Source organism: Solanum stenotomum, chromosome 9 (genome assembly GCF_019186545.1).
Source record: "Solanum stenotomum isolate F172 chromosome 9, ASM1918654v1, whole genome shotgun sequence".
Classification (NCBI taxonomy): Eukaryota; Viridiplantae; Streptophyta; class Magnoliopsida; order Solanales; family Solanaceae; genus Solanum; species Solanum stenotomum.
Window position 1 is genome coordinate 24,953,855 of NC_064290.1, and position 14,829 is coordinate 24,968,683.

General features: G+C 33.0%; 1 protein-coding gene across 1 annotated transcript; it reads right to left on the reverse strand.

Moving 5' to 3' along the window:
- Positions 1-7,697: 7,697 nt before the first annotated feature.
- LOC125877719 (protein NDL1-like) lies at positions 7,698-11,246 on the reverse strand. Its single transcript, XM_049558946.1, has 11 exons — positions 10,988-11,246; positions 9,935-10,034; positions 9,701-9,798; positions 9,471-9,559; positions 9,211-9,271; positions 9,040-9,126; positions 8,877-8,954; positions 8,723-8,779; positions 8,529-8,584; positions 8,291-8,426; positions 7,698-7,935 (listed from the first exon to the last, which is right to left on the reverse strand). The coding sequence occupies exons 1-11, from the start codon at positions 11,054-11,056 to the stop codon at positions 7,699-7,701; spliced, it is 1,068 nt and encodes a 355-aa protein (XP_049414903.1). The 5' UTR covers positions 11,057-11,246; the 3' UTR covers position 7,698.
- Between the last annotated feature and the right edge of the window lie 3,583 nt (positions 11,247-14,829).

Here is a 14,829-nt window from a genome sequence, read left to right on the forward strand (position 1 = left end):
TAAAAACTCGCACCTGGATAAAGTAAGGCATAACAGGAATGTAACCAATCGACTTGCACCTGGACAAACTTCAACATAAGGAGTCACAAAAGAAAATGAACTATCGTAGTTCTACAATCGACTGAGGCATAACAGAAATGTAACCAATCCATGCCTAGAATGATATCAAAGTCTACCATTTCTAACTCTCCAAGATCTGCTGAGATGATTTTCTGAGAGACTGTGACTGAGAAATTTTTGTATACCCGTCTAGCTATAACTGGGTCACCGACTGGAGTAGAGACGAAGAAGGATTCTAAAGATTTTTTGGACTGACATCGAAGTTTACTGCTATATAAGGAGTTGCAAAGGAAAGAGTATCCCCTGGATCTAACAAAGCATAAACATCTAAATGACAGAATCGCAACGTACCAGTAACCACATCAGGAAAAGCTTCCTGATCCTGGCTGTCACGCCCCGAGACTACCCTCGAGACGCGGACATGGGACCTAGGACCACAAGTGATCCCAAGCTAACCCTACTGGCATGATCAGGAGCATACTAACGATAATAAACTGATGCGGAAGCTAAATCATAAATAAAATGAAAAGAATGGGGAAAACCATATACTATAACTGAGATATATGAAAAACTGATGAGTTTAATACAAGAAAGATATTAACCCAATACTAAGTTGAATCTATCTATGTCTGAAAATAGCCTCTAACTAACTAGAAATGTTGGGAAAGGCCCCAGCTAAGTCTAGCAAAACTGAAACTAAAGGACTAAAAATACTGAAAAGAAACTCATGACTATTGTCCTCGGAGAATGAGGACTCACCACTGATTCTGCTAAATTGGAGATCGAGAACCGATCTAAGCGTGATCTAGATGCTGAGAACCTGAACCTACATCACGAGAAGATATAGCGCACGTATGCGTCAATACTTGAAAGGTACTGAGCATGTAGGATAGAGTAAAGTTGAAATAACATATAACTGAACAAAGCAATAAAGCAATGAAATAATCTGAACATGATATAGATATTGAATACTGAGCTAACTGAATGCAATGACCAATTTTTAACATGCTGAGACTGAATACTGAATATACTGATAAATGGTCAATGCAATAGAATCTGACTGAACTGTGGGAGCTACTAACATAAAACCACATGAGCTAAATATGGAGTCCGATGTATACGCGTCATCGAGAGGACCCAATATACCCTGCTAGAGGTATAGAGGCATGCTAGCGTGATCACTAAACTGATGTTGCCCACAGAGGGGACTTACACCTATGTGGCTTATAGTTCTGGGACTATATGGGTACGCTGAACCCTAGTCCAACTCGATATTATGCTACTCCCAATGAATTAAGTAGTTAACTGGTTATGACTGAATTTTGTAAATACTGGATAGCTTGAATTGAACATGCAAACTGAGAATGCAACAATTAATCTGATAATGATGCATTCATAAACTGAGGCATGTATAACTGAATACTGAAATATCTGACCTAGCATGTGTAATTCAAGAACTAAAAAAATACATAGCTAGGGTTCTAAATTCATGCAATAAACTGAGCAATAACATGATAATCTGTTGAAATTCTAGAAACCCTAAGTCTGTTCATAATAAGGGAATCAAGAATCTCACTAAATTCTAGGGACCTAATGGGCGAAAGGAAACCACTAGTGAAATTCCACATATCTGGTGACGAATTCCATGGAGAAATCTTTCGATTTCGGGGCTGGAACTGATGGAACCTTGATGCATTCTTGAACTAGGGTTCTTGACCTTTTTCTCCTCTCTTGATTCTAATTTTCTAAGTTTTGATTAATGATTTTGACTAAGGTAAGTTCTAGTTATGTTTCTAGGCTTAAACTGACTAAAACCTCATAATTTAGGGTCTAACCGGCACATCTTAGGGGTCCAATGAAATAGGAAAAGACCAAAAGACCCCTGACTTAATTGTTGTCGGAGTGACCGATGGACTGGACCTACGGGCCGTAGGTCAAATGACAGTCCGTAGGTTGGGGTCGTCGGTCAAGTCTGCCCGACAGGGCTTCACTAAAACAAGCATAACTTTTTACTCGGAGGTCGGATTTTAGCAAACTTGGTGGCGTTAGAAAGAGGATTCAATTATTTATCATAGTTAATGGGACACATAATTCCTTTTATGCTAAAAGTTATGACCATCTGAAGTTGACCTATCAACAATTTTTAACTAACTGGCTGCTGACCCTCATTTACGGTTAAACCTATGAATCGTGGATCGAACGATGGTATGTGTTGGTCGACCGTAGTTCGTGTCAGAGGTTGGGTAAAGGAGGTCTTGATCCACGGACATAGACCACAGACCGTGGTCTGATCTACGGACCGTGCATTTGTCCGTGAGTCGAGAGTTAGCCAATTTTTCTGAGTTTAGCTGGGGAGGGATTGCAGTGGTGAACCACGGACCACCAGCACGGGCTGTGGTCTGACCTATGGTTCATGGATGGCAACCGTGGGTTGCACCTGCAACTTCTCAAAATCTGCATTTTTAGTCTGTTTCTGATACGGGGTGTTACACTGGCGAGCCTGGAAAGCATACAACCTGTTCTGGCGATGACCGCCACATGTAGTAGATGAAGTACCCTACTGAGTTGGGCGACCTGCTGGTGTTGCTAAAGTTGTAGATTAAGCCCTACCATTGTTACCTCTTTGTCCCTATTTAGAAAAAGGGCAATCCCTCAATCTGTCACCAGTCTGACCACACCCAAAACATCCATACTTTTCTGCAAGACACTCGCTCGGATAGTTCTTACCACACTTTGGACAAGTTGGGTAGGTTCTGGTAACTGAAACATTCCCCTGAGACTTAGAGCCTGATGCCCTACATTTCTAATCCTGTCAAAACCTGGAGGATGGAACACTAGTTGATGAAGGTGCTGGGGCTAAAGACCTTTGCTGAAACTGCAAGCGATTTCCACCAGCCGATTTCTGTTGAGAGTACTCATAGGTTCCTGTCCTAGACTTTTTGTTGTCCTTAGCCTGTTCCCTAAGCTTATCTCCATCAACCTGCTGAGCATGAGTCATGAGCCTAGAGATGTTCATATCTTCCAACAACATCGCATTTCTGCACTCTGTTTTCACCAAGTCAGACACTCCAAATAAGAACTTACTTATTTGAGTCCTAGGATATGCAACCATATGTGGATAAGACTTGGGTGAACTTAAGTTCATACTCTTGGATAGACATAGAACCTTGTTTCAAATTTATGAATTCTTGAGCCTTAGCATCCCTCAACTCTCTTGGGAAAAACCTGTCTAGATAAACTCCTGTAAAACACTCTCATGTCACAGGAGTGGCATTCTCACCCCTATTGTCTTTCCACTGTGTAAACCATATGTGAGCCACATTCTTAAGTTGGTAGGATGCCAACTCTACCCTATCATTTCCAGTCACCTACATCATTCCAAAAATCTTGTTGACCTCATCAATAAAGTTCTGGGGATCCTCACCAACTTGCGACTCTAGAAACTCAGGTGGATTTATCCTAACAAAATCACAGACACTAGCTACCACTGATCCACCACTAGCATTTGCAGGAACTGGAACCTGCTGATTGTTCTGGTTGGCCACATTCTAGGCCAAAAGTTGAATGGCATTCCGAAACTCAGCATTCGAAACCTCTGAATTTAATTAGAAATCTTGAATTATTGTAGGATTTTAGAACTTTAAGTTGTGAATTTTAGAGAACTTGAGTTTTTGTAGGATTTTAGAACTTTAGGTTGTGAACTTTAGAAAACTTGAATTATTGTAGGATTTTAGAACTTTAGGTTGTGAACTTTAGAAATCTTAAATTATTGTAGGATTTTAGAACTTAAATTTGTGAACTTTAGAGAACTTGAATTTTTGTATGATTTTAGAACTTTATAAGGTTGTGAGTGTTAGAAATCTTGAATTATTGTATGATTTTAGAACTTTAAGTTATGAACTTTAGAGAACATGAATTTTTGTAGGATTTTAGAATTTTAAGTTGTAAACTTTAGAGAACTTGAATTTTTGTAGGAACTTTAGGTTATGAAACGTTAGAAATCTTGAATTATTGTAGAATTTTAGAACTTTAAGTTCTGAATTTTAAAGAACTTGAAATTTTGTAGGATTTTAGAACTTAAGGTTGTGAACTTTAGAAAACTTGAATTATTGTAGGATTTTAGAACTTTAGCTTGTGAACTTTAGAAATCTAGAATTATTGTAGGATTTTAGAACTTAAATTTGTGAACTTTAGAGAACTTGAATTTTTGTAGGATTTTAGAACTTTATAAGGTTGTGAGCGTTAGAAATCTTGAATTATTGTAGGATTTTAGAACTTTTAGTTATGAACTTTAGAGAACTTGAATTTTTGTAGGATTTTAGAATTTTAAGTTGTAAACTTTAGAGAATTTAAATTTTTGTAGGAACTTTAGGTTATGAAACGTTAGTAATCTTGAATTATTGTAGAATTTTAGAACTTTAAGTTCTGAATTTTAGAGGACTTGAATTTTTGTAGGATTTTAGAACTTTAGATTGTGAGCTTTAGAGAACTTGAATTATTGTAGGATTTTAGAACTTTAGGTTGTGAACTTTAGAAACCTTGAATTATTGTAGGATTTTAGAACTTAAATTTGTGAACTTTAGAGAAATTGAATTTTTGTAGGATTTTAGAATTTTATAAGGTTGTGAGCGTTAGAAATCTTGAATTATTGTAGGATTTTAGAACTTTAAGTTGTGAATGCTGAAATTGACCATTTGAAAACAAAACAATGGCCAATAAAAGAATTATCCTATGAAGCTGATTTTAATGAGCATAAAACCAAGCGAAGAGTCTAATTACTGCTTTTTGTTTCACGTTATAGAGAACTTGAATTTTTGTAGGAACTTTAGGTTGTGAGAATTATTGTAGAATTTTAGAACTTTAAGTTGTGAATTTTAGAGAATTTGAATTTTTGTAGGATTTTAGAACTTTAAGTTGTGAAATTTAGAGAATTTGAATTTTTGTAGGATTTTAGAGCTTTAGGCTGTGAACTTTAGAAATCTTGAATTATTGTAGGATTTTAGAACTTTAAGTTGTGAACTTTAGAAATCTTGAATTATTGTGAAATTTTAGAACTTTAAGTTGTGAACTTTAGAAATCTTGAATTATTGTAGGATTTTAAACTTTAGGTTGTGAAATTTAGAAATCTTGATTTATAGAATTTATGAACTAATTATTAGGTTGAACTTTAGAAATCTTGATAAAATACAGTCTTTATGAACTTTTTAAAACTAATTTTGAAAGACTTTATAAGTCTTTAAATTGTTTAAGTTTGTTGTTTTATATTTTGTGTAGCTTCTTTATAAAGTTTTGTGTTTGATTGGGGCTGAAAGAATTGAATTGCTTTTTCAGGTGAGCATCAGAACAGTTTCTGCTATCGAAAAAATTGCAAAAAAAGTGACGGACAGGGTGGTTTTGTCCGTCGCTTTTCTGGATTTTTTTTTTAAAACCCAGAAAAGCGACAGACAGGGTCCTTTAGTCCGTCATTTTTTTAATTTTATGTTTTTTAAAACCCAAAAGCGACGGACAGTCCTTTAGTTCGTCGCTTTTCTGGATTTTTAAAATTTTATTTCCAAAAAAGCGACAGACGACGTCGCATTCTTCAAAAAAAATCAAATAGCGAGACTACGTCGCTTTTGGCCAAAAAAGTGACGCAATCTGTCGCTTTTTTCCATCTCTTTTTGGCAGTTTTTTAGTAGTGTTAGTTGACAAATAGTCAAGTAAAAGGGTCCAGAATACAAACACATATAAGTAGAATGGTCCATCAGACCATTTCTCCTTTAATTTTTGTCAAGGTGGAATATTTTATCCATGTGAAATGTCGTGTATTAAGATTTTTTCAAATAAAAGAGAGAGTGCACTTACACACCACTGAGGTTTATTTTTCAAACTAATAATTGATAGTTTATGTATGAAACTCACACTTTCAATAGTTAAGTTATAAAACAAAAAAATAATAGTTTATACCTTTAGATTTTATGTGTGACATTATATCTCTTTTTTCACATTTCGATAGTTTGGAAGGACATGGAAGAGATTGAATGAAGAGAAGAAAAATAAAGTGGATATCATATTTTTTTTCCCGCATAGGATGCAAGACGACGGGATTGCCACACCCATCCCACTGGCAATACACAAAGTCCCCATAATAACCACAAACCTCTGCTTTCACCAAACAAGTGCCAGTTGTTGACACCTTTTCTGCGTTGTTGCGTTGTTGCCTTCCATTTCAGTACACATCAAATTTTAAAAACAAAGATTGTTTCTAATATAATCCAAAATAAATATTTAATCTCACCAAAAAAATTAAAAATAAAGGAAAAATTAGACATACTTTATTATCATATATACACATTATAATATTACATTTTTTTATCATTAATTAAGAGTTTTCTATCATATATTCAGAAAGATACATGTTTGTTTGCTATTAGATACACTAAAATAGGGAGAGTCTCGAGCGACATTCGTCATGTATCTCAGATAAATCATACTAGATACATCTTATTTAGTGTGATTCGCATGTATTTGAGATACTAAATACGTAAAAGAGTGGCAAGCGAGATAAGAGAGATGTGAGGGAGACAAACAAGATTTATTATGTATCTCAAATACATGCGAGTCCACTTTGATACAATATATCTAGAATAAATTACACTTAATTTTGACCATGTGTATCCCATGATACATGTATCTTTATGTATTTGAACATAGCTGGACAACGCATCAAAATTTGGTAAGATACATAATATTGCAAGTTAGAGTATATTTAAGTAATTAGCTTCTAAACTAATATTACTTACATAAGTTCTCTAAAATTAAATTACTTATAAAATAAAATAATAAAAAGAAAAATTACTTGGATGGGTACCTTTTAATAAATGATTACTGATTTTAGCGATACTTTTTATTTATTATCATTTATAGCAATATTATGTTAAATTTGCAATATGTATTAAAAGTGAATTATGTATGCAATATATATGTACTATAACTGTCTTTTTAAATATATTATGCTTGTTTGATAAAAAATTGACACATTGTAGGAGAAGTGTATTAAAATGTGTTATAAATATATTAAAAGTGATCAAATGAAAAAAATATTATTACTATAAATGGTAAATATATTTTTAATATAGCATATTTACGTAAGTTTCTCTTAATAAAATATTGCAGGTATTTTGAAACAAATTAAAAAGCACAAAGGGGACAAACTGGGAGGGAGTGCAATTTTTTTGGCCTAGGTCAAGGAGGGATGGGGGAGTAGGACCACAAGAGGATAGTCATTTATGAATTTAAAAATATAGAATTAATAATGACCAGCTCAATTGCTGTCTTATTCACCATTTGTCATGTTTTTTTCATAAATAAATGTCTCTTTTTCTAATTTACAAATACAATAGAAAGTGGGAACATGTTTAATAATCTCTTTTTCTCTGCCTACCAATGAATGAATACCCAATTTCTCCCTCCTTACCTCACTATATATGTTCCATAAAAGAATTTCAACTTCCTACCTACACCTCATTTATAAATATCTACCCTGCCTGCTCAGTGCTCACCCCTCCACAGTTGCAACAAAACCCAAAACAAACAATAAAAACTTAAAAGAGGGATTTTTTTTCTTCTCTCTTTCCAATATAATACACAGATTAAATATTATTGTTGTTCACCGAGGAGCTTGGATTCAATCCGGGTCTTGATAGGTTTCAATTTGAGCCCCATGCTCTCCGGAGAGAGAAGCTCGGGGGCGATACAAGATGGACTAAGAGGACTCCTTGGGCTGCCACTGAACTGGTTAGGTCTGTATAGTCCATATCCCATGAGAAAATACTCCATTGGTATCAACATTGCATGTGGCTGTTCTTCTGTCACCATTGATCCACACTCCTGTACCTGCAAATTACAATCACAACAACCCCATACCCTTTCGTCAACAACACCATTCCCTCTATATTAATTCACCATTTACTCCAAGTACATCAACACAAGATCCAATGTATATGCCAACTAATACATCACCATTTTAAATATACTATATTAACCTCAATCATGACACTTCGGCACCTTTTTATGAACGTGCACATCATTTTATTCAGGTATACACTACAAACAGCTTATTGCCTAACCGGTCAAACATCATCGAAATGGAAATTAGCTAGCCATACATAACTTTTAGCTAGAAAGGGAATACCATTATATGGGAATAGTTTGTTGTTAAAAGATTTATTAAAATGAAAGTACGGCATACCTCTACTAAGGCACTGAATCGTCTGTCCAATTTAGCAGTCATGTGGAGAGCCTCTGAATGGAAAGGAGAACTATCCCCAACAAATATGAGGGTTCGACATTGTAGTTTCTTCAATCCTTGTGTGATATCTGGTCTCCTGCTCATTTGCAAAACCATGCTTAGGAAGGTCTAATTTTGTGACTATTCAAAAACAACACATTGCTATCTATATTTCATGCAGTGAGATCAAGTTTCCTACCCGTCAATAGCTTGTAGAAACCGTAAAATGTTTATGCTTTGCCTCTCATCTAGCAACTGAAAAGATGAGAAAAACACCAAATACAACAGTTATAAAAAAAAAATTAAGATCTGCATAGCAATATTCTAAAGAAGGTAGAAGAATGAAATTGACTAACATCTGCAAACTAACTACCGGAGGAGAGAGGAACTTACTCTTCTGCATGCTTGAGCTATATCTGATTCTGGAACTTCTGCAGACCCCCGAACCTCCTGAAACAATTAAAGCAGCCTCCTTATTCAATCTGATCACAACAAAAAGGCACCAGACATGAAGGAGAAAAAACAAATAATAGAACACAACAAGTACCTTACTGAAGTAGCGGTATAGTAAAAAGTCTTTCAGCAGACCACACATTCCATAGAAGTAAAGTAAATTTGACATGACCTGCAGATGAACAATTCTCTCAACTTCTATAGAGCGTATTTTCTTCTCATTTGAGAAATGGTAAAAGAAAGATACGAAATATCACCTTATTATAAAACCATTCGCTCCAAGAAGGTGCTCTGCATACAGGGGAAACAAGAATCAAACCAAGAACACGTTCCCTATGTTTTATCTGCAAAATAAGATACCTGTTAGTGAAATAGATGATCAACCACTAAGAGGAGTATCACATGGTCATTTTTGAAAACAAACTTACCGCGAATAAGGTGAGTATATAAGCACCAGCTGTTACTCCCATACACATAACTGACCGCAGCCTGAAAACAGCAAAAAAATGTTGCTTAAAAGTATTCCTCTTTTTTTTTTCCTGGAAGAGTCCTTGCTTAAAAATCAAGTTATCAAGGGCTCAAGAAAGCAGAAAACAGATCTCTAACAAGTTACAAGAAAAGAAACAGCATTTGCAATCCTTGTATAATCATAACTAAACATATAGTAAAATGGGGCTCAAGAAATTACCCAAAATAGTTAAGAACCTCAACTATCTGATCTGCCAAATCATCCACTGAAGGTACAGGCTCCTCTGGACAAATTGCTGCAGCTCCTAACTGCAAGAACTCTTGTGGAAATCAGAGAGCACTATGTGAGTAATGGAGATAAGTTGAGTCGATTCTAATGGAACTTGGAATAGAGAGCCAAAAACCCAATAAGATTTACATGAAAGGAAACAAGCTGTCCAATTCACGGACCTCATGCCCCGGAGGACTTATGTGGTAAATGCAAAAGTTATGGAGCAGCAATGAAGCTGCTTCCGGACAGAAGAACAATCCTTGGAAACACGACATATCTGCAGAATGCATGTTTGGGAGTAAAACATCAGACGCATAAAGATCAACAGCAAACAATAAAAGCAACCTGAAAGCACATGAACAGATTCCTGAAAATGGAAGATATGGAACATTAGAACATAAACCCTCACTTACGATTTAGAGCTAAATCTGGATAAGTTATCAGTGGTGGCTTCTCTTGGTCTCCATAAACTATAACAGAGACAGAGCCGCAGCCAGTCCGTACAATGTGCTCCTGAAAATAATTTATTTGTATAAGTTAAGTAAATCAAGAAAAACATACATCCATTATCTAAAGAATACTAACCCCTCCAAGTTTAAAGTCAAAAGGAAAAGCTCTACTAATCAGTATGATTTTGTAAACCAGAAAGGAATTGGTTTAGTGCAACTTAAATCACTTCTCTTATACAATATCACTCACATGTCGAGTAGAAGACATTGTTGTCCTCCACCCCCTTCAATTTCCCCAAAATCTTTTTTTAAAAAATAAAAATAAAAATCCCCCCTCAACCACTTGTGGGGATAATTACAGGGGTATATTGTTGTTGTAACCCCCCCCCCCNNNCCCCCCCCCCCCCCCCCCCTCAACCCAACCCAACTATGTGCAACCAGCATAACTATATGATCGGCTCACTATACATCAAAATATAACGTCAAACAAGAAGAAAAGCAATTTGGATTATACCAGTTCCTGAAAAGGGCAGAATCAAAGAAAACAACAACTAAAAGGCAAGCTGTGTTTGAAAGTGACTGGAATTGCAAATGTCACAAGAAATGATAAGAAAACAATTTGGCTAAACAAAAGCTATTTGGAAAAAAAGAGAAGATGAAATCCAATTCAACAATTAACCATAGAAAAGAGCATATGACAATTACTATAAAAGGTTTATTTGAGGAATTCCATTACTGACGTCCCAATTGGAAAAAAAAAACAAGAAATGATGTAATTATGGACACAAAATCTCCAAGTGTGACAACAACAATCTTCTTGTACCCAAAACATTTATTTTTCTATGAAAGGATCTACAAACCCATAATCTACCCTAAACAACTTGTCAAACCTAAAAATGATTTGAAAGAGAAACAAACAAACCCCTTTACTTAGAAACTTAATAAAGCAAACCCGTTTCGTTTATTTAACAATACACATACAGAAAGAGAGAAAGAAGAAGAAGAAGAAAATGGAACCTTTCCGCCAAGATAAATGGTCTCAACATCAATGGAAACAGAATCGGTACTTGAATTAGAATCTGCCATTACAATCCTTTCTCACTTTTCAATGCATATATGTAAATGGGTATTCCAACAAGGAAGGCTTTAATGGCTTATAAACCAAGCGATTCTTTCTCTCTTCAATCTTCTTCTTCTCCCTTTTCTCTCTCTCTCTCTCTCTTCTTCTCTCTCTATACTTTTGCTTATTTTGGTTTTTCTATATTTATTCAACGGTTCGTTTTATTTCTCAAGATTTTCAATCACTGGCTAACTTGACCTCCACCGACGCCTCTTATGCCCTTAACCATTCAATGTGGTCATATTATAACCGCAGTTAACTACCGACAGCTTGGCATTACCAATATACCTTTTTCTCATAGATTTGCGGATATATTGCCAACTCATTCATACTACGCCGTTTTCTCTGCTTTCCTAAAATTACTTTTATACCTTATGTTCTTTCCTTTCACTTTTATTTGTCGTTTTTTTATTTGACATATCTACTAACAAAATAAATATCAATATATGTATTTTATTATAATATCCTTATTAATTAATATGTAATATTGGGTTTTGAAAAATGATATGAAGAATAATATTTAATAATATGGATAAAATATGAAGAAAAAATTTTTTTTTTCATGATATGTCAAAACTGACAAATAAAAATAAAAATTTATTTTAGAAATAAGTGACAAGTAAAATTGAAAGGATGGAGTATTATTCTCTCTCCATCTCATTTTATGTGATACATTTTTACTTGGCACGCTATTTAACAAAAAAAATATATTTTAAAAAAAATTGTTGTCTAAAATAATTCTTAGATATATGTGTAGTTATATATCATTTTATTGAAGCAAAAGGAGGAATTTTATAATTAAATTGTTTCTAATTATAGTAAGATAACATTCTGTTTTAGACATATTATAAAAAATATTAATCACTCTGTCCAACAATAATTGTCTATTATACTATTTTGGGATGTCCAACAATACTTGTTCACTTTATGAAATCAATCAATAATTTTACACTTAATTTCTAATTTGCGCTTATAATTAATTATAGTCATTTATCTATTATATTTTTCAAGATATTGTATTTATCATATTCAAAAGGTGATACAGTAAAATTACCCTTCTATTAATAGTTTCTTAGAAATGTGCAAAGTCATAGTGGACAAGTATTGTTGGACAAATGGAATATGAAGGATCCGGCTCCCCTCCATTACCCCTTCCATCCATTTCGTCAAGTGCACGTCTAGATTAGAGATATGTGTCATATTTAAAGTTTAAAGGTCAAGATTATATCATATGAATAAATATCATAACCATAGTTAAGTCAACTAATTTTAAAAAAGTACTCTCCAAATTTGGTAAGAATTACAATATATTCCATACAAAATTGATATTTATTAATATCTTAAATTTCATCTTATATTTTTAATTTACAATTTAATATTTAAATACAAAAATATAATATGAAATTAATGATTATAACTCAAAAGTCACTCAACTATTGATATTTTACTTAGGGCCCGTTTGGCCATGCGATATGGTATCATGATATGGAATCATGAGATGAAATTGAAGTTTTGTTTGGAAATGCGATTTGGAATTTTTGTGTTGTATATTTTCTCATAAACATAAAAAAAAAAACGTAAGTTGTAAAACTATTAAAATAACCCCAATTGTTTATTCAATCTTATCAAATAAACAAAAAATTATAAAATCGCATAATAAATTATTACAAAGCTATTTGTTCTCCACTTAAGTAATTGTTTCATCTAACTTTAATTTAATAAAAAAGAATTGAACATAAATTGTAGTGTACTAGTCCTTAATATAATCCTCCCACATAGTACGAACAATTTCCTCACGTTGAACTTACATTTCTCGATTATGTGACCGAGAAGACGAACCAACATTGTTACTTTGAGCCATTTGTTGGTCAATATCATCCGCAACTATATTTTCATGCCAATAGACCATAAATATTTCATCACTTTAACAATCGGTTGGTGTGAGTTAAAGTAACTATATATTGGTGAGAATAATAAATTTTACGTCGGTGAGAATAATAAATTTTAAAAAATAATGATGTGATTATAATTTTTATTTACATATGAAATAAATGGTTAGTAGATATAAATGTGAGGTTGTTTTAACAAAATATAAATTCATGGATCAATTTTTTTATTAAAATATCTCAAATCATGATATGGAATTCCCATATAATTCCATTTCATGATTTTTAGAGAATATGGAATCACATCTCATGATAATCATGAGATGGAATCATCGTAAAATTGCATGTCCAAACACTAATTCCATCTCACGATACCATATCGTGATATGGTATCGCATGGCCAAAGGCCTACTTAGAAAGTCAGTCAACTATTGATATTTCACTTAAAAAATCACCCAATCAATTTAAATATTTTTTTTGTTGAAATCTAATTTTATTTTAAACTATTTTTATTATAAGAAGGTATCTATTTTATTTATCTTACTAATCCACTCCAATTATTTAATTATATATTATTATTATTTTGAAAAATGTACTATAGCAATAGACAAAAAAATCATTCTCCTTTCTAGCAATTGTTTAGTAGAATTAAATAAGCTGAAAATGATCCAAAAAAAGGAGAACATTGCAATTGATCAGAAGTAATTAAGAAGTAATCAAAAGAATGCACAATAGTAATCTTTTATCATTTAAAAATAATTGGTTTAAAACTAAAAATTTACAATTTAATATTTAAATACAAAAATATAATATGAAATTAATGATATTAATAAATATCAAATTTTGTATAGAATATATTGTAATCCTTACCAAATTTGGAGAGTAGTTTTCTAAAATTAGTTGAGTTAACTATGATTATGATATTTGTTAATATAATATAATTTTGACCTTTAAACTTTAAATATGACACATGTCTCTAATCTACACGTGCACTTAATGAAATGGAGGGAAGGGGTAAGGGAGGGGAGCCAGATCCGAATATGAAATATGGAACAGAGGGAGTATTAAATTAATGGCATAATAAATGAGGATTCGAGTCTAGAATCTAAATGATGTGTAATAAAAGAAAAATGAACATAATTATAACTTGTTAAAATAAAAATGACAAAAATTAGCAATAACGTAATGAATTGGTGCACCATATCATCTACTTAAATGGCCACCATACTATTTTAACGTTTGTTAAGGCGTGTGGACTCTTACAGCATACTAATAATTTAGTATGCTATTCAAGTCTTTAAACTAGGGCAGAGTTTTTGATTTTTGCTCTAGTTCATCTTCAAATCTTCTTTCATTCTCCAAACTTGGTTGAAAGTCTAGTCATGCTATTAGTGTTTCAAACCTCAAGAATTTTTATACAATACAATATTTATTACGGTAAAGATCATCGTAGAATTAAGACATCAAATACTCATGAAAAATTGGATCGTTTATTTGGGGATTCTATATATCGAAAGTAAGATTTTGTGTTACTTTCTTAGAGCTAATAAAACAAAAGTGGATTACTTGTTTTAAGTTCAAATAATTTGATTTTATTTATTAAATTCTTTAAGACAAATGATGGATGTAATTATTTTTATTGGAAGATGATTTTTTGACAAAGAGAAGTCCCTTGAATGAAAGAGATATAACTACTTCACAGATCATATGAGGTTTGTTATGCAACCCAACGTTAATGAAGATGAAAAAGATAAAAATCTACTTAGTTTCTTATTAAGAAACATTCTACGTGAGAGAAATGTTTTGAGAGAAAAATTGAATGAAAATGAGAAAACAATCAACAGTTTAAGACT

What these genes read in the sequence shown, in the direction of transcription:
- LOC125877719 (XM_049558946.1), bottom strand. Translation starts at nt 11,056, where the DNA reads ATGGCAGATTCTAATTCAAGTACCGATTCTGTTTCCATTGATGTTGAG. An exon ending in TCCAGATTTAGCTCTAAATC is followed by an intron (nt 9,799 to 9,934) that starts GTAAGTGAGGGT and finishes TGCATTCTGCAG; the next exon opens with ATATGTCGTGTTTCCAAGGA. An exon ending in TAGCTCAAGCATGCAGAAGA is followed by an intron (nt 8,585 to 8,722) that starts GTAAGTTCCTCT and finishes TCATCTTTTCAG; the next exon opens with TTGCTAGATGAGAGGCAAAG.